This window comes from Amphiprion ocellaris, chromosome 8 (genome assembly GCF_022539595.1).
Source record: "Amphiprion ocellaris isolate individual 3 ecotype Okinawa chromosome 8, ASM2253959v1, whole genome shotgun sequence".
Taxonomy (NCBI): domain Eukaryota; kingdom Metazoa; phylum Chordata; class Actinopteri; family Pomacentridae; genus Amphiprion; species Amphiprion ocellaris.
Window position 1 is genome coordinate 28169410 of NC_072773.1, and position 20102 is coordinate 28189511.

The 20102-nt window shown below is 38.3% G+C and overlaps 1 protein-coding gene and 1 long non-coding RNA gene across 2 annotated transcripts; both read right to left on the bottom strand.

The window, feature by feature from the left end:
- Window positions 1-3297: 3297 nt before the first annotated feature.
- On the bottom strand, window positions 3298-16402 carry samhd1 (SAM domain and HD domain 1). The gene is made up of 16 exons (XM_023281880.3): window positions 16042-16402; window positions 15875-15941; window positions 13463-13535; window positions 12784-12944; window positions 11990-12105; window positions 9695-9765; window positions 8430-8588; window positions 7568-7668; window positions 7344-7452; window positions 7157-7248; window positions 6945-7060; window positions 5487-5626; window positions 4535-4630; window positions 4292-4396; window positions 4045-4182; window positions 3298-3668 (listed from the first exon to the last, which is right to left on the bottom strand). Exons 1-16 carry the CDS (start codon window positions 16220-16222, stop codon window positions 3513-3515), a joined length of 1881 nt encoding a protein of 626 aa, XP_023137648.2. The 5' UTR covers window positions 16223-16402; the 3' UTR covers window positions 3298-3512.
- On the bottom strand, window positions 13906-15868 carry LOC129349571 (uncharacterized). Its single transcript, XR_008602631.1, has 2 exons — window positions 14860-15868; window positions 13906-14752 (listed from the first exon to the last, which is right to left on the bottom strand). It is a non-coding gene; the product is annotated as an uncharacterized LOC129349571 (long non-coding RNA).
- Window positions 16403-20102: the final 3700 nt, after the last annotated feature.

The following is a 20102-nucleotide window of genomic DNA, read 5'->3' on the forward strand; positions in this document are numbered from 1 at the left end:
GGGGAAAAAACGACTCATTTAAAGCCCACATAAACACAACAATTCAAATTTTCAGTTGATTATGAACCTTTCTGCCAACATTCTCCTGAATCCTACACACTGGACCTTTAATATCAAGTCTTGTTTTTATACTCTAAGTTTGCTAAGTGTAATCTTAGGTTAAATCAAATCAAAAGAGATATATTAAATTACATCTGACAACCCAGAGCTCTGTAAAACTACTAATTACAACATACAGATAGTAAAGGACTTTTCCAAGTTTATATTCATATTTCTTCACTCACGAAATATTCTCATTTTACAGAAAAAAACAGCCAAGTCGTGATACAAGTTGAGCTAATATGTTAAACTACTTCCAACACCAAACAGAGGCATAATGATAATCCATGTGGAAAAGAAGTGCTCTTAAATATTTTAAAAACGTATAGAAAATGCATGTTGTGTATTTGCAAAACATTTGCTTTCCTTAAATAGTCCATTTGGTGCACTGAAAATTGAAAAGTGTACTTTTAATACTTGTCCAGGTAAAATATTCTTTCCTATACTTTGAAGAAATATGATAAAAAAAGATTTTAGTGCAACTTTCCCAAAAATGCATCCATCAGGCTGATCTTGGATGCTGTAATTTTTAGCTGCATGGTAGACGATGTGGGTCTCACCAGCTGATGAAATGCCTCCTCTCATGAACAGTCAAAAACAGATGCTTCAGACAGGTTATGCTGAAAATGCACACCCTAATGAAGACGCTTCGAGCAACACAACTGAGTACACCTGTGATTTCCAGTTAGCCTAGCTGCTGTGAAAACCACCACTTTTTCAGTTTTTTGACCCATACGTATGCCATCATATATTTGGTTTGTATTGTGCGATCAAAGCAGAGTCTTACCATTGAAAACCACGAGTGCATATCAATGAACCTGCAAAATTTCAGTCCTCTAGCTACATTATTTCTCAAGTTATGGCACTTCAAACATTGTTCTGCAGATTGACGTGAAGAAAATGAAGCAAAACTCAACATGACCCCACTCCTCTTTAAGAATTCTTAACTCAGAAACGAAGATGGTCAGGTGTGGGGCGTTCAGTGAATTAAGACAGAATGACCCTGAAGCAAATATACAGTAGTCACATATATACCACTGCTACAGTCTTTGTAGAAGGTAATCCCCTCTTTATGTTGCTATCTCTACATTGCAACTCAACACTAGAGACGAACTTTGGAATACATTTTTGCACAAAACAAAGACTGAAATTGCATTTAGAATTCACTCAGAGGAGAGTTTTTAATAGACAAAATGATCAGGAGAAATGATCACAGCAAGCAAAACCTGCTTTGAAAGGAATAAGGACACCTGACCATTGTTTTAAGACAGCCATGAAAAACTGCAAACGTATCCTTTAACATCTGAAATGTCTTCAGTGTTATACACTGATTCCCATGTATTCCTGTACTTTTAGATCTACATTCAGTAATAATGTTAATTACATTATTCTCTTGGTTTTACATAGTTTTATAAGATCTGTTTATATTCTGCTTGCTACAGGGAACCTGAAATTTCACAGTCATGACGTGTTTAGGTATGATCTGACATGTAAAGCTTTGGAAATAATAATTAGACCATTGTGACAACAGTTGTAGTCGCAATGCACTACAGCTGTAGTCCCAGTGGACAATGAACTGAATGAATGGAATAAAATCAAGCGGGGAGTAAGACAGGGATGTGTATTATCACCAGATCCGTTTTCATTGTATGGCAAAATTATATTATCGGAAATAAAGGATATACCAGGCATAGCAGTCAATGGCCATAATGTCAACAACATCCGGTATGCAGAGGATACAGTGTTGATCAGCGAGACAGAAGTAGGACTCCAAAATCTTTTGGATAAAGTAACAGTCGAGAGTGAAAGACTGGGTTTATCCCTGAATACAAAAAAAAACGTTCACTATGACAGTATCGAAGAAAACCGAGCCGCCCGTATGTAAGATAACAGCAAAAAGAGACAATAGAGAATTTAAACTACCTCGACAGCAAGCTAACATCAGATGGCAGATCAGACCAGGAGATCAAGAGACATATTGCCATAGCCAAAGATGCTTTTAACATGAAAAAGACCATCTTCATGAATACACACATCAGTATGCAGACAAAACTAAGAATCCTCAGATGCTACATCTAGTCAGTCTTGCTACATGGATGCGAAATGTGGACAATATCAAACAATCTGCAGGAGACACTCCAGGCAACGGAAGTGTGGTTCCTACCAAGAATGCTAAAGATATCGTGGGTTGAAAGAGTAACCAATGAAGAGGTGCTTATGAGAGCAAATGCAAAAAGAACAATGCCGGCAACCATCAAATCAAGAAAAATTAAATTCCTGGACATGTGATGAGGAGGAATAGCATGGAGAATCTTGCAACAACAGGCAAAATAGAAAGGAAGAAAGCAAAAGGATTCCAGAGAATGACATATTGACAACATCAAAGATTGGACAAACACATGGAATGCCAACACTGTACTACATGCAACATATGACAGAGAAAAGCGGAAAGGCATATTGGTCAATGCGATTATGCAAGACACCTAAGAAGACTACGGTTTTAGAACTTTCCCCTTGTTTTCTTCTTGAAGTTGTAATGGATAGCTGTTTTGGTGATTCCAAACTGTTAGCAGTGTCTCTCTTGATTAAGCACTAACATGACCGTCTTCTCATCATCTTAGTTATCTTCTTTTAGGCATTTTTGAGCGATAATTTTTGTTTGTTTTATTTGTTTAACAAGTTTAATAACAGGAAGACACAACTGAGACACAGGCGTCCGTTTTGACATTTCCCTTTTTTTTTTAATGTATCCACTTAAGCGACAATTGGATTGGGCTACATCATATTCTTTTGAGAGAGAAAACACTTTAAAAGTTTCCAAAATATATCTTAAAATATTGCACAGCATGAGGTGAAGACAGCAAGGAACAAACTGATTGTAACAATAAAGCACTACAAAACACATGCAATCCAAGAAAAAAACAAAGAAAAATAAATACACTCAAAGTGAAAGAAAACCAGATCTTCAAATAATCCCACAAGTGAAAAGAAATGCTCCCTGACTGCAGATTTTGATTCTTTGGAAAGCTTGAAAAAGCTTCGTCACACCTGAACCCTGAGCAAAATTTAGATTTATTGTTCACAATACATGATAATTCAACTTCCAAACTAGTCTGCAATAAAAACCTGATTAAAATGGTTAAAGTAAAACAAACACAATGTGTATGATGCTGACAGGAGCCCTACTTTTGTTTAAAAAAAAAAAAAAAAAAAACAAAAACCCGAGTAGAAGCACAGAAATGTGCCAAAGGTATTTACTGTATTTGAAACTTTAAATAAATTTGATTTGGTATAAAAACGGTTTGTTGTGCTCATCAACTCACTCACTTCGTAGAAAATACAATCTTCACCTAACACTGTCTCATCTGTTCTGTCTCTACATGTGCAAACGAAGGCTGCTTTCTCTCCCCCTCTTATTTAAAAAGCTGTGTTTTGGCCTTCTTCGGCCCATTTGCACTAACACAGTTTGCCTCTCTGGTGCTGCCGTTACCACTACATTCGCCTTTGTTGTTGTTGTTGGACCAGCTGGCTTTCAGAGGCGTGAGCTCAGGTGCTATTATGTCTCCATCCTACAAGTGGGCAAAAACAACAGAGGTTGGCATTGAGACAAGCAACAGAGAACATGCACAGGAAAAGCAAATACACCTTTGCAGTAACTTAATAAACTATACAGGCGCTCTTCTACAACTCTTTCCTCCCAGCTCGATCATATATGTGCACCTGATGATGATCTGTCCATTACATGCTAAATTTATGTTGACAGTGACTTACTGAGACATTTTTACGTGCTTTGTATGAAAAATATGACAAGCAGTTAGTAATGGGATGTTTTTTATTTGCTCCTGTCACATTTGAATAAATGTGGGCTCATTTTTTACAATTTATAAAGGTCCCCTCAGTTTGGCAGGTAAGGTAATTCTTTATACAGTGGCAGATAAACTGTACCTGAGGCTTTGAGAAGTTTCTGTCCATGCACCACTGAACAAAGTGCTTCTTGGCAGCTTCCAGACTCTTCTCATCCCTCTTCTTACAGTAGACCCTGATCAGCTGCTCAGCAAACTGCTCTGGAAGAAGTTTAGATACCTGACAAGAATGGCAGTGGCACACAAGTTATTTTGAGACACAAATTTAAGACACAGCATTAAAAACACGATAAACGTACAGAAAATACACTTTTTATTCAAATTCCTACCTGGTTCTTCCGTATCTGGATGGCTTTAGTTAGGTCGTTCTTGCAGTAGAAACGCACATTGTTGATTGGGTTCTGTTCCTTCATCCCATAATCCATAACAATGACCTGAAAGAGAAAGAGAACAAAACTAAACACCTCAAAAATCAACTTATGATCAACAAATCAAAATTGGCAATAAACTGGAATTCTTTCTTTTGCAGCTACAGACAAAGGAGATAAAGAGTAATTAGACTAAAAACTCACATTAACTACAAAGTCCTCTGGTCGCAGACTGGCTTCCTGGCTGCCAGTCTGAGGGATGGATTGAGCCAATTCTACTTCCCAGCTGTGAATAGTCTCCTTACATAGTGAGAAGTGGCAGAATCAGCATCTGACACTTATTCCTTCTTAACATATGGGTTTTGATCACACTGGTATCACATCCTCATGTAACAGAACATGTTAAAATGCTTCAGAACAAACCGGGATTATTACAGATTCTATGGCGAGCATGTAAAATCTAATACAGGCTGAAATTGCATATAAAAAAATATTCAACAACATGAGCAGTTTGATAGCTCAAAGCTGATGTTTGCGATCTGCTTTCAAAAACACAACTGTAATAACCAGTAGTTTGCACAAGTGCATTTGCCCATTTCATTTATGAGTAAAGATTGTTTGATTCATCAAAGCAGAAAGTATTCCTGCCAGGGTTCACAGACCAAACAGTATATCCAAGACAATATTGATTAAGCAGTTAGCTGATTATTTGATTACCATATTATTAACTGCCAACAGTTCAGATAATTGCTAAATTGTTTAAATCACTTAAGCGAGAAAACTACCTGACATTTGGTTAATCCATATCTTCAGATGTGAGGTTCTGATGCTTTTCTTTCCCTAATATTATAGCAAATTGAGTGTTTGTGTTATGGGAAAATGCAAAAGGCATTGTTCAGCATTTTCGTACATTTACCATTTACACAAATAACTGATTTGTCAAAAACTGCAATCTCAACCAAATGCACATCAATAACAGCCTCTTCAATTTAACGTAATACAACATGACATGGTCAAATGTTTCATTTGTCACTTTGCGTTACACAGTCAGCATTATCTCCACAGTGCTGTCATGTCACATAGACTACAATAAATACAGGCACAGTTCAACCGTACTTTTCAACATACAAGCCCAGCATAGTTTAAAAACACGCACCTGGGTGACAGCCATGGGTTTCTCTGCCTGAGTTTGACCCAGACACTTGTAGAGGCGTCGACAGATGATGTTTTTTAGTATCTGCCTCGCCTCAGCCAGCTCCGGGGAGGAGGAGTTGAGTATTTGTTCAAACACCTGATCTAAAGGAGAAACAGGTAAATAAAACAAACCGAGGACTTCAGCGTCACTAAATCCATTCCTTCCGTTTGTTTATTTAAAACTATAAATGTACAATGACAAGAATGGGGCTGCGACTGAGGTGTGTGATCAGAAATTGTAGCTTGCGACAAAGGCATGGATGATCTGTTTAAACGGAGGAACCACTTCTTGATCCAAACTGGGATTGTTATACGTGCTCATGGTATTAGTAGGTTGATAATCGGAGCCATTGCGGTTTGAAAATTACACTTTGATCCTTCATCAAGTGGTTTGCACGGCATAGTAAATGCCACCACAGCAGGCTATAAGCATCAAACCAGCAGAGAGACGACAGGTCAACTCATACATCCTGCATCTGTAAAGGCTGCAAGGGTACATGTGACATAGATTTCATCATCCACCAAAATCTGCGAGGGTCTGCAGCCCAAAAATGTTTGACCATGAGGACTATCCTGAATGTCTGCACATTAGCCGAGAGAACAAATGGTACTTAAAACAAATGCTTGTGAAAAGGAGGGACTGCGTGAATAGATTTTTGTTATAGACACCTTTAACATTCATCATTAACAGAATCAACTGAAGTAGACCCTGATGGACGTTTGAGGTGCTTTGATTTGTACATGCTTCCCATCAATAGTGTGAAAACACAGTAGGAAGTTTTAAATTGTCCAGAAATCCCGTGCCATGTCCACCCACCATGCTCGGCACATCTCAGGAATCATCATTTACAGGGTGTTACCGCCCAGTCTTTGACTAGCTGTTCCTGTACAGCCAGCCTTTCTGAAACATCCATGGGAGGACTGTGTCTTTTCCTGTTTTTGATATGAGTGGCTGCGTGGCAGACCAACACATACCTACTGTACTCCAAATAGAAACATATGCAGATACAGTTTTCACTCTCGGTGTCTGCAATCAGTCATATAGGAACCATAAACGCTTCTTAAAAATAATCTATATGTTAGAAAAAAACACAACTCTGTCTCATTCTGGAAAGTCCTGCCAAAACTGGAGAAAAGAAACCTGTATATTTGTTAGGACTGGATTTCAGAGCAAGCGTTCTACAGTAATCAAAAGATACCAAGAGCTTGTCAGGATGATAAAAACTCAAATTCTATACTGATGAAGGCAAAATGACATTGAAAACACTGTGCTGGAGAACTGTGACTTTCACACAGAAAGTAGTGACTAACGTTTGAACCATCCAGCATTTTTTTTCCCCGAGTTGACAAAGAAGTTGCTGTTCTGTGCATCTCGTCTGTCTGCTCTCTTTGTCTTCATGCTGTAGAAAGTGTCACTAACCTGTCAGCTTGGTGTAGGCCTTCATGTCATCTATGGCTGTGGAGAGAGTGAACATCTTCCCTCCTGAGCCTTCAATCTGAATGTGTGGATCTGCTTTTAAAAAGGCCTCCGTGATCCTGGAGAAACACATTACCAGCTGTGAGAACATTTTGCTGCATACAACAAGGAAAACCGCGATGCAACGCCGACAGACGGAGTGATCAGCTACTCACATAGTCTCTATGATGTTGCCCACTTTGTGCTGGTAAGCTCGTCTATGGAGACAGTTCCTGGTGTGGAACATGTCATACAGATTGCCCACCTCCTGTTAAAACGATTGTCTTTTTTTTAAGTGACCAAATGTCAATGGATTACTGGTTAAAATATGATCCAAAAAAAAACATGCAGCGAAGATATCACCTTGTCTCTAGTGCAGATGTTCTTCTGCCCGTCCACCTCACACACCCGGGCAAACTTTAGGAAGCGGCGATAGTCAAAGTTGTTCTGGATGCCCAGGTGGTAGCAGTCCCTGAGAAAAGAAAGAGTGGAAAAGCACATGAAAATAAATATGTAATCCAACTTAAGAGAAACTAGAAATTTGGGAAATTTGTCATTAATCAAACTAACAAATCAGAAATCCTCACCTGGCAAAGTAGTCCCACTTATCCACATCAATGCCATTCCTTTTGTTGGCCACAATTTCATACAGGAAGGACTTGTTCTCTGGACGGCCTTTGTATGGCCACTGCAGAAAGGACAGGCAATTGCAGAATCAGCTTAACTAGTTGTATGCGCTGAGATGTGCTTTGTGAGTTAGACAGGTACTCTAGGAAACCTCCTGGCTCCCTGCTCAATGCTGCTCCCTTTGAGCTTAAGTAAGTAAGAGTTATAATCTTTTTTTAAAAAAGCTAAATGTCAACAAAATGTAGTCCAGTCTTTTCTGGGCTGCTCTGAACCTTAGAAGAAACAAACATGTTTGAAAAAAAATGGGGGGGGGGGTCACAAGTCTGAGTATTACTTACTTAAAAGTATCCATACATATTTTGAAGGCAGTCTGAGGGAGAAACACCAAGAGACTGCTAAATACTGATCGGTCTGTCAAACAGGGCCGATGGTGAGCTGCCATCCAACACATCTACTGCCAGGGTGGCATGCCATGTTTATAGTATTGTGTTTTTCATATTTTTACTAAATTATGCATTTTACTCATGTGAGGACAAAAGCATTTTTTCAGGAGAACTTTGCCATGATGAAAACCTAGTATTGTTAAATTGTTTAGATAAAACAAAAAAAACATAATTTTCAGATTGTGAATACAAACAGCAGTTCTTTCACTTCCATTCTGAACATGTTGTGATTTAAAACTCCACCATATGCATTAAACAGCTGGCAGATCCTTCCATATACAGGTCAAATTATTAGCCCAAAGAGAGTTTTGTGAATACAAATCTTTTTCAAATCAGACATTGGTTCTTGCACCAGTGGTGTCACTAACTGATTTGGTACCTTCTGGCCTTGAGCTGCATCAGTGTTCAGTGGTCCAGCAATCTGCTCCTTGATAAAGTCCAGGTCTTCAGGCAGCACCAGTCCATGTTGCTCCATCACTGGCTTCAGGTTATTGTCTTCCACCAGGTAGTCAAACATGGCGAGAGAGGCAGTCTCATGCTGCGAGATGCACAACCTCATCAATGAATGGATACAAGTATGTGCTCATTGACATTTCGAAAATGAAAACACAATGACTCACTTCTCAAATAGAAAGTTCATATCTATCTAATTCTTGTCTTATCGCTCATGTTTGGCAGACAGCAGGCCTGTGGTCATAACTTACATAATGACTGTGTGCTTGGCAGCTCTCATCAGTTATCCTTATCATTTACAACTGCTATCTTGGCCCTTATGCTGTCAAGTCAAATGATATTTTATACAGAAGCATTGGTTTGTAACAATGTTAAGTGCTAATAAAAAGCTTTTGTAACCAAGATGCTGCTTATTGCTGAAACTTTACACCATGTAATCAAGCAGGAATGAGCTTTGTAGTCTATCATTTAATTAAAAAAACAAACAAACCTGAAATAGCTTAAAGTGTGTCCTTGTGGTAACTGAAGGGAGTGTGGTAGGTAATAGTTTTAAGAGACTTCACCACCTATTTGAGAGGTTATCTGATATGTGATGACAGTATAACATCTATTGGGATCACTACTGATTTTGATGTAGAGAAAGTCTTTAGGTTGCATTGGACAAAAAAACAAAAGAAGCCCAAAAAACAAGACAAAAAAGGCAGAATTTTAAAAATATACATCCTCCCCCTGCAGCTTTGTCCACTCTGTTCTAAGACGCTTCCACTGGACGTACTTTAAACACACAAAGACAATAAAACTAAGGGCCATTTATGGCTTTATCCAGGATTGAATTCTGCTCTTCTGAGGCAATTCCTAACCATCCCACTCTCACTGAGGACTTTGTTACCATTACTTTGCCTGCGGGTGAAATGACCTGTGATTGACTAAAGTCTCCTGTCACAGCAAGGATTAATTTGTCAAAAGACTATGCAAACTGAAGGACTAATCCATGAAATGTTATTTCTTTGGGCTTACTGATTAACAAACCACTATGGGTTAACTTTTGTTTGCAATGTGCTGTATAAATAAGGACTTGACATCCCGGTTTAAAACACCGGCTCTGTCTGTGGTGGATACTGTGTTGCAATGCTGCTCTCTACTGTGGGTTTCATTGAACATTTATGGCATAAAAATCACAAAGTTTCCTACCTTCCACTTAATTTCTGGACGTGCTTTGGGAATGAACATAACATCAAACATATGGGAAAAGGGTCCATGTCCTGAGAAGGGAGAAATAAAGAGGGTGAATTTGGCATGAACCTGCTTTTGCTCTAGTCTAACCTGAAATGAACCCAGTTTTACTTTCATTCTCACTCACGTTCACACCCAGTATCAGGCTAAAACACATCACAACATGTTCGGAATCTGGGTGCCACTATGGAAGCAAACTCATTTCTAAGCTTGAGGTTTATCTTTAATTCACACGCTGACAATTTATGCATAATCATTTATCTAATAGAAACAAGATGCCTATGTAGAGGGTCTGAAGCCTGATAAGGATTTGTTTTAAATTCTCAAGCATGATCTCTGTTCAATATTCAGGGTTCTGTAAAGCATCTTGAGACAATTTGACCTGTAATTGGCATTATATAAATAAAACTGAACTGAATTAAATATGAAATGTGTTGCAGAATTTTTATATAATGAAGTGAATTCCAAAAAAGCAGCCGTCTGTCAGAGTTTTATTACAGCTCTGTAATATTCACATGATGCTCTTGTCATTCAAAGAAAAAAGCCAAACTCTACTGACATCTTTGGATTCTCATTTTTCCCAGCAGTGGTGAAACAAACCCCCAATTAAAACCTGTTACAGGGCAGGTTCTCATTATAAAGTTAATATATGAAAAGCAGTAAGAATAATTTGCATTGAAACCAAATAGGCAGTAAATACTAAATTTTAAAAGTATTTCAGCATTTTGAGACATGTTTTAGGAGTTTCTATTGGTTAAAACGTATTTCATGGTGGAATACTGAGTAATAGAAATTAGCTTCTTGTCTTCAATTTTACTGCACTTTTTATTTTTGCGTTTTTTTTTCTCTGAGGCTCTAGAAGACTGCCGACTGTCTCTACATGTACAGTGGTGTTTGAAAGTTTGTGAATCCCTTTAGAATTTTCATACTTCTGGATAAATATGGCCTAAAACACTACACACAGATCAGAAGTCCTGTAATTAGCTAAAGAATAAGGCTATGCAAATGAAATAAAGGTATTTTGTTTAACACTTGTGTTTTATAACAATAATCCAATACTTAAACTGCGATTTGCAGTTAAGCTGAAGGTACAGTATCAGTGGGATGTTAGTGGATGCTCTGCTTCATTTGAAAAACACAGATATCTGCAAGCAACTAAAGGTCTCTGTCACTGCTGCTATTCAGCAATTTGCTAAAGATCAAGCATGAAGGCTACTGAGGATAAAAAAAAAAAAAAAAAAAAAAAAGTGGGCCAATGACATCAAAACAAATTTCTTTTTGGTTTAAATGCCAAGTGCTCTGTTTGGAGAAAAAAAAACAACAACTCTGCATTCCAGCACAAGAACCTCGTCCCATCAGTAAAACATGGTGGTGGTATCATCATATTTTTATAAGATCAAAACCTAAGCCCTAAATTAATCAGGTTAATTTAGATCAAAAGGAATACTGTTAGATTTTGACCTTAAAATTTACACTTCTGCAATTTATAACACCACAGTGTCTTAGCTACATTAGTACACTGGTTAGGTTATCCTCCATAATTAATAACACTAGAGGGCCTCAGCCTAAATATATGCTACAGTCAGGAATAGTAGTATTTTGTTTAATTTCTGTAGGGTTTTAACCTCTAATATGAAAATTACTTAAGTACATTCAAACCATAAATAACACTATAGGGTCTTACATAAACATGCAAACCTGTTAGGGTAACTTGTAATCTTGAATTCTAATGTTTTTACTGGAAAGCACTTTGGTGCAACAGCTAAAAAAATCAATATCCAACACTGTAAACTGACTTGACTGAAGCACACAAGTATTTGTCCAAAAATATGACTGAAGAAGGGTGAAGTTCATGTTTTGAAATGACCATGTCAAAGCCCTGACCAGAGTTCAACAGAAATGTTGTGGAAGAAACTGAGGTGAGCAGTTCATGTGTGAGTGGAAGCTGAGGAATGGACTACAATCCCCATACTCACCACTCTTAGATAAGGGATAATGGATAATTTTCCTCAATAAATCAATGATCACATAAAATATTTTTGTCTTATTTGTTAAACTGGGTTCTCTGTATCCATCTATCTATAGGATTTGCTTGAAAATCTGATGATGTTTTAGGACATTTTTATGCAGAAAAGGGTTCAAAAGCTTTCAAGTGCCACTGCATACTGCACAGCATATATATGTTTTAGCAATGTCCTGTGAATATCTGGTGTGCTTTTTCTAAGTTAGCTAAGTTCTATTGGCACAACTCACCCAGGTCATGGCAGAGCCCGGCAATCTGCACACAAAGGATGTCTCGGCGAGAAATGAGGAGTTCAGGCTGCCTCTCATTCAGAGCTTGTACGAGTCGTCCTGCCAGGTAACCCACCCTGTACCAGCACACAGCAAAAACAACCGTTTCCATACAAGCTATACAATTAAAATACCACAAAGAATGAACAATAAATAATTATGTGGGGATAAATGGCAACTGCTTTCAGGTATTCAGGAGTTAAAAAAACAAAACAACAACGAACAAACACTGAAGAGGATAGATTTACATATTTCTTTACGACATAAACAAATGCTAATCAAAGTGAACGCCTGTTAAATGGCATTAAGTTATTTAAGTGAGAGAAAGCTGCTGTTGGGGCATCCGTCAAGAATTAACGAGTTCTTCTGATAGCCCTACATTGATCCATCCACATTTATTTTGCACCACAAAGATCCTCATACACTGTCAGCAATCGTTTTTATATTAACAACAGGGAATGTTTCTATTTGGGCAGGAATACAGAAGTTGCTCTTGTGGGACCTGGCCTGCTCTATAATGCACTGTAATTTACAGTTTATGTAACTTTCACATTTTAAGTCCCTATTGATTACTTAGTGAAAACACTAGATTTAGCACCTTCCAATATATTCTCTGTCTGCCTTCAGTGATGGGCGTCTTTATCAGCTTTGCACCTAGTCTGGTTCAACAGCATTACATTTGCAGTTAATAGCAAAACAATGTGGGTGAATGATAGGCGTTCACTTATAAATAGTTTATCCAACTGAGAACAAACCCAATGCTGTGCTCAAAGCGGTTGTGGGAGGCTCCAGGAAACACAAAGTAGGTTCCTCCAAGCTGCTTGAGGTTCCTCAATCTCTGGAACTGAGGTGTGTCTATGATCTTGATGAGCAGCGGGTGTAACTCCACGTGACCATGGATGGGATCATTAAAGACCTGGCAGCAAACAGGATGTCAAACAGGTATGAAAAGACAAAAATAAACCATCAGGCAACACAGAAAAGCACCAACACAGCCAGTTTGACTGCTTATATTCAGATGAGAAGGTGGTTTTGAAACTATTTTCAACCAGGAAATCTGGAAAGAAACCCCAGTCATAACAAATTAACCTTTATTTATCGATCACTGCTCTATACAAAAGCTTCAAAGTTCTTGACAATACATGGAGAATGAAAGAGGATGGGCATAACACAAGGGAGTCAAAAATTATCAACTAAAATTGGTTAGAGGTGACGTGCAAAAGGATGAGCAGGTTTTAAATGTGAAAATCAATCCAAAAACAAGCAATCAGTGTAAACAATCATATCTTTATTCTCAAAAGTAAAATGTTCATGTCGTTCTCTGACAGCTGTCAACAGAGAGGACGGAAAAATACATTCACTTGTCCTTGCTCCTTATTATGCCTAACTTCTCTCTGTAGCCTTGACAGTGTTAAACCAAGAGACAGTGTTTACCTTATTTGACCCAGCTGCTATTTGCCATAGCTTCCTGATGCTGTGCAGGATCTGCAGACGGTCACCAAGATACCTAGACAGAACAAAACACAAAATTAAAAAGTCTCAGAGAGATGAAGAAACAGGAAAGTGAGTGAAAAACATCAGAAGAACCCAATTAAAGGCTCCATGTGGCTTGTTCTGAGGTGGTCACAAACTTGGAAATGGAAAGTAAAAGTTGTAAAGATATAAAGCCTCCCCACAGGTAGATAGCGTCACTGTTTTACACACCACTTAAGTATGTTATCAAGGCCATTGAAGAGACCTTCATCAAGAATATTTCAGGTTCAATAATCATTAACTAATCAAAACTACTTATATTGATGAGTTTCATTATGAAAGTCTTAAGTTCTGATTTCACTGACCTCCAGTTCCCAAACCAAAGAAATACACGGTAGAACCGATGATAATTGGATAGAAACATTTATTAAATAATACTACAAACAGACAGTGAATACATGAATGAATAAATGCAGATAAACTGGCGAACTGTGATCGTAACTGGAAGCAGTTGGCAGAAAAGTGACGAATTTAGAATTACTATGAAATTGGATAAACAACTGTAATTTGCAAATTCACCCGTTTTGCAGCAGGAAAGTGATACTTGCGTAGCCTTTGTAGTAGTGAGAGGGAGGCCGCTGCAGGATGTGGAGCTGAGATGATCTGCTGGATGAGTTGGTTCAGGAACGCAGAGACATGGAGGCACTTTGGCAGGTTTGCGTTACAAAAGTGTGCCCAAGTAAAAACATTAAGAGTCAAAGCTCATAGTTATCAAGAAAATATTCATGCTGCTGTAGTATTAAAGTTAGTTTAAGAAGTCAAACTTTAAGTAAAATATAGAAAGACAAAGCCCTAGTTTCAAGTTAAGCCACACGTTTCTTTAAGCCATAATAAATGAACCCAATACTTTCAAACCAAGTTTTAGTTTAAGTTTTCATGAAAGAGCCCATTTCAAATGTCCATTTCTTCTTTAGCCCGATCCTCTCTTTCTTTTGTTCTTTTGTTCTCAAGCCCAAGTCAGTCGCATTTTTCTTCTAAGTGCCTTGCATTCCAGTGACTTTCTCTATATAGAAAGTTTTGGAGCCAAATTCAAATCAGCATCTAACCAATCATGGATGTGTTCCTCCCAAGGGGTGGCGTTGAGCTTCATTGTCCAGGAGAGGTCAGAGGCCAGATGCTTTTTGAACTTACTCTTAGTTCATTTCTTAAATGTACAAATCTAATTGTTCAATATTTATGATGATCACAGATCTGAAATAACACAGAATAAGTGATTAAAATAACATCAAATATAATATGTTAACCTCATACGGGTCCTGACATAATAATAAAAGGTGCAAACATAAGAATAAACTTACAGATTCTAGACTTTAAGCTACATGGAAGTTAACTTGTAACAGCTCAGGTAGGGAGATCAGAAGGTCACCATTAAGGCTGCAAACCCTCTTCTGCAGCAGTGTGGTTTTCCTCACAGTTGACACTTTATGACCCTTATCAGATCCTGGTGGAGGTAGGAGACATGAGAGCCGCGAGTGGTCCTTTAGTAGTAAACATCCAATCAGCAGATGTTCCATTAGGATGTGAGCTTGAAGTTAGCGGTCTTCTGAAATGGTTTCTTACTTGGGAGAGGGTCTCTGGATCTTTGTGTGTCGCTCTGGAATGTTCTGCTCCTCAGTACGCTACAGTTGTGACCTTCCAACTCAGCAACCAGTGGTCATATACTGTAAACTTTGCATAATCCTGCTCCTCACTGCCTACTGCTTGTGAATTGAGCCATTCAGAGTGAGCAGCAAGGTGGGCATGAAACAGTGACTGAAAGACCACATGTGAACCAGCGGTCCTGTCAGAGCCATTTCCCTAGCTGTTGCTCTGCTACAGTACTGTTTTCATAACTGCAACAGTGTCAGATAAACCCACTGAAAACACATAAATCAAAAGCTACAGCTGTGCAGTAAATCCGGCAATATTCTTTAGAGAAAAAGTCAGAAGTGATAGAAAATACTGGTCACACACTCATTCCTGTCTTTGTCAGCAACAGTTTTGTTCCGTGCTGTCAATCAGTGACTCAGAGAGAGTCTTCTTCCTGAAAGGGGCGTCAAGAGGCTAAAGCAACAGACACTGAAACAGCCGATTGAGAACTGGGATTAAACCAGGTTTAAAACACACGTGGTGAAATAAACCATCTTTGTTTGTTGTATTCTGAGCTGATAAACTGAAAGACACATTCCGAGAACAACTTCAGTTAATTTGCTGAAAAGGAGGGCCATGTGGTCTTGTCCTTCTTTGACAGGACAAGACCACAGGGGGAACCGGCTTATGACACATCTTCCACAATCCACTGCCCGGCACAGTTTCTATACAGTCCACACTTACCCAATGCCGATCTTCTCCAGGTGATCATCCGTGAGATACCTCAGCCCCACACCTGTGATTTTCTGTGCTGCATCACACGTCAGATAGAACAGAGCTGATATTAGCTTAAATGTCACAGCACGGGTTAGAGGTGAAACCAGATATTAAAGCTCTTGGAGAAGACCGACCTCTGAATTTATCCTCCCACTCCCTGAGACCTTCTCTTCGCAGATACTGACACGTTTCCTCCACTCCCCACTGCATGTAGTCCGAGCTCCACAGCCCGGGAACTGACACGCTCTTCTCCGGCGTTTTGAAGCTGTCAGCGGGGCTCGAAACTGCCTCCAATAGTCGTTTTCGACTCTCCATGTTGAGCGAGCAAACAGGCGGTTATCCGGGTTAGTTGGAGGCGGAAAGACTCGAGGAATTAAAGCGGATAACTGCTAACACGACAACAAACAGCTGACCTGACAACTCTGCACAGAATACAATCAGGCGCTGAAAATACCCGGGTTTTGTTTCTGCACCGGGTACGTCAAAGTTACACCGGAACACAGGGATCCTTCCGGTCACTGATGTCAAAATAAGAGTCCAGTGAACTATGGTTTTATGTGTGTGTGTGTGTACAGTGTTGGAAAAAAGTTTTTGGACACACTTAAAATTTTTTACACAATCTCAAATATTATCATGAAATATTTGTGGAAAAATCTGTTTTGTGTTTCAAAAGGTGCGGCTGCATTAGACAGACACCAAACAAATACAAATGTTTTTTGTTCATTGTTTACAAGAAAAACCAACAAAATTAATTATTGACTGTTTCAGTATATCAGGTCTCAACATTGTCGGTACCAAAGTCAACAAAAAATATAGAATGTGTTCAAAACTGAACCAAAAAATCAATAAACCATCACATCATCAAATTAATATTTAGCAGTCCTGCTATTAGCAGGCAGCAGAGCTCTGATCCTGGCTGGTATGTTCTCCTTTCACATTGTTGAGAGGTAATCTTGTCCCATTCTTCTTGAATACTGCTTTTAATTCTTCTAATTATTTTTGTTGTTTTGTTCTTGTTTTAGCCATTTTTATCTCTGAAGAACTTTCAAATGCGCTGACTTTATATAGCAACGAAGCACGGCAACAAAAACTGTCTTAAATAATAAAAAGCATGACCTTCATTAGTGGATCACTGGTACCAAAATGACCCAATACTCAAAATATCTTCTATATTTTTATGGAACCAATCAATTTTAAGTTTTCAATGGCTTTTTTTTTCAGAGTTTGTTTAGTATTGTTGGCTGTAATTGTACTAAAAGAAACTGCATTTGAAGACCTAAGAGGGATTCTTAATGCAATATTTCACAAATGCATGGGGGGTCTGGAAATGTTTATTCCACCACTGTATACATATATACCAATCAGGCACAAAATTTAAACCACTGACAGGTAAAAGTGAATGAACCAGATTCTGGACTAGACTGTCATGCGGAGACTGAAGATGATTTTACCTACAGTTACTGTTTTGTAAAACTGTTATTCTATTTGTGAAAATGGAGAAAAAGTAAATTAATACATTTAAAAAATGGAGATTTCACAGGTGTTTTTTGTTTGTTTGTTTTTGCATCTGGACCACTATAGACCAAGTCCAGATCAAAAGCCAGAACTTAGGTGTGTCAATTTTGTCAAAGATTGTCATAGAACGGCTAAAGACTCTATAAAACCTGTTTTTTGATATGGAAATCATTATTTTTTTGTGTTGAAATTTAAAAACTTGGACATTTTAGTGCTTATTATTGTATCTGGACCACTTTAGACCAGGCCCAGATCAAAAACCAGTGAGATTAGGTGGGTCAAATCTTGACTAGATTGCTGTACAAAGGCTAAAAACTCTTTAAAAATATAATTTTTGATATAGAAAATCATTATTTTCTGTGTTACACTGTAAAAATATGGAGAGTTTTTTATATATATATATATATATATATATATATATATATATATATATATATATATATTTTTGAACATATTCTGTTTTGTATCATTTCACAATAAAATATTCTTGTCTTTAGATATGAAATCAGCATCGATTGTCCCAGCTTCCACTGCCCTACAATATGCTTTGGTCTGCAATAAACTGCAGTTAAACTGGACACTACTGACTGTTAAGCGTACCATTGGGACACCAGCATACACCTTCTAATAGCTGTACAGCTTACAGGTGAACTGACTACATGATTTAGTGACAGTAAGTTGAATAAAATCTAAGACTACAGGACTTAAAGACAGCACAACTTAAATGCTTTTATTATGTTGTATTTTAAAATGACATCATTCGTTTTTTTCTCCAACTACATTTCTGTGCACATTTTTACCACTTTTCCAAAGGAATGTGGAAATGCTGTTTCCACATTCAGGCACCAAAATAGTTGGTAGGAAACAAAATGTGAGACAAAACCAAGTGGCAATGACATAGTCTGAGTCTGACAAAGAGACCATGCATGACTCATATCATCACATTCTACAGAAACTTCCCCCCTAAACTTCTCCCTTACACCCTCGTGGTTGAGTATGTGAGGACTTTGTTATCAGCTTATCTCTGCTTTGCACCCTTCGCTGGCCTGTCTCATTGAACTGAGGGCACTGAGATGGTTTTACTGTGACATATAGTATATATATAACCCGTCAACACCTCGCACCACATCATTTTCATACACCCACATGCACACTACTGATTTTACAGACAAGACACACTCCATACCTGTAGTTATTTTCTGTTTTTCTTACTTTCATTTGTAATAAATTGTCTAATTATTTTGGAAAAGCACTCCTCCCGTCCTTTTGTCATGGCCATTGAGCCGGGTTATGACATCTTCCAGTGCAAGGAACACATAACACACAATTGGATACATGAATGATAAGATAAATGATACATACAAAGTAAAAGCTAACATTGAAACTGATTCATAAGTTTACTGTTACGGTGTAAGGCTCTGGCATTAAATATACTACATATATAGCTGGTAGAAAGTTGCAAACTGTGTGCAGATGAACATATCAAGTATAGTAAGGGCAATGCAGAGTAGATTGGTGGAAATGGGCAGCTGGAAGCAGTGGACTGGAGGAAGGTCAGCAGCAGCATCCCACAGTGGACATGATGGAGACTAGGACAGTTGGAGGGACAGCAACCACAGATCAGAAGCATCCAGCTCTGGGACCAGGGACACTCGGAGAAAGAACACAGGGAGGAACAGAGTGAATGCAATGCAATAACGGTGTATATATAGTAAATACATAGTTAGTTAGAGAAGGGCTCGGTGCATCAAGAGAGGTTCCCCATTCCTTGACAGTAATTTGACTGGTGTGGTAACATTTGTTCTACATGAAAGAGACAAGCTCTTTTCAAAACAGCTGATGATACCAATACACATCTAATCTATTCATAAATCCATATAGCAGGTTAACCATAAAAACACCACAATTTCCCCTGAGTGATCACCGAACAAGATTTTTGTCATTTCATATGACATCTTCCACATTCTCTTCTCCTGTCTTCTCACATCCTTCATTTCCTTCAAAATGACAGAGTCAGGTGTTGCACCAGAACCTGTAGCTTTGATGCTGCAATCAGTTTACAACAAACAACACAACACAAAACAGGAAACAGCTGCACTACAAACGTAGTATATTTTGTAGGAAAATGCATGAAAACAGCCATCTTACATTGTGTTTAAGCTTTGAATTCTGAAGGATGATGTGGTCCTTTTTTTTTTTTTTTTTAAAGCTATTTCTTTGGCCTTTTTAGCCTTTATCATATGGGACAATGGAGTGAGAGAGACAGGAAACATGAGGAGAAAAGTGGAGGAAAGGATGCAGCAAATGCCCGTGGGTCAGGTTGGTACCTGACTGACCATTAAGAGGCTCAGTGAGGTGAGAAGTTGGCTGGATGCTGCTCCAAGAGGCTGGCTGGTGATTGAAGGAGACTGGAACTGGTGGCATGACCATTTCATCTGAATGCATATAATCAGCAACATGCTGAATGCCAACAGCTGATCGACTGAGAAGGAACTATTACAGTGACTTAGTACAAAGGAAATATACTATGTGAGATATGAAACTATGAGTGGCATGCACAGCCTTCATGAACTGACATGAAGCAGTGCCCTAATTTTATGTAGTTATGACAAATTATGTATAATTTGAACTATTCGTGGCCTTGGAGCAATATTTGATGGCATTCAGGCATTGAAATGTT

Excerpts from the sequence above, each read along its gene's own strand:
- samhd1 (XM_023281880.3), bottom strand. The coding sequence starts at position 16,222 with ATGGAGAGTCGAAAACGACTATTGGAGGCAGTTTCGAGCCCCGCTGAC. Across the intron at positions 15,942-16,041 it reads GTGGGAGGATAAATTCAGAG|CACAGAAAATCACAGGTGTG; the intron begins GTCGGTCTTCTC and ends CGTGTGATGCAG. Across the intron at positions 12,106-12,783 it reads CGCTTTGAGCACAGCATTGG|GGTGGGTTACCTGGCAGGAC; the intron begins GTTTGTTCTCAG and ends GTGCTGGTACAG.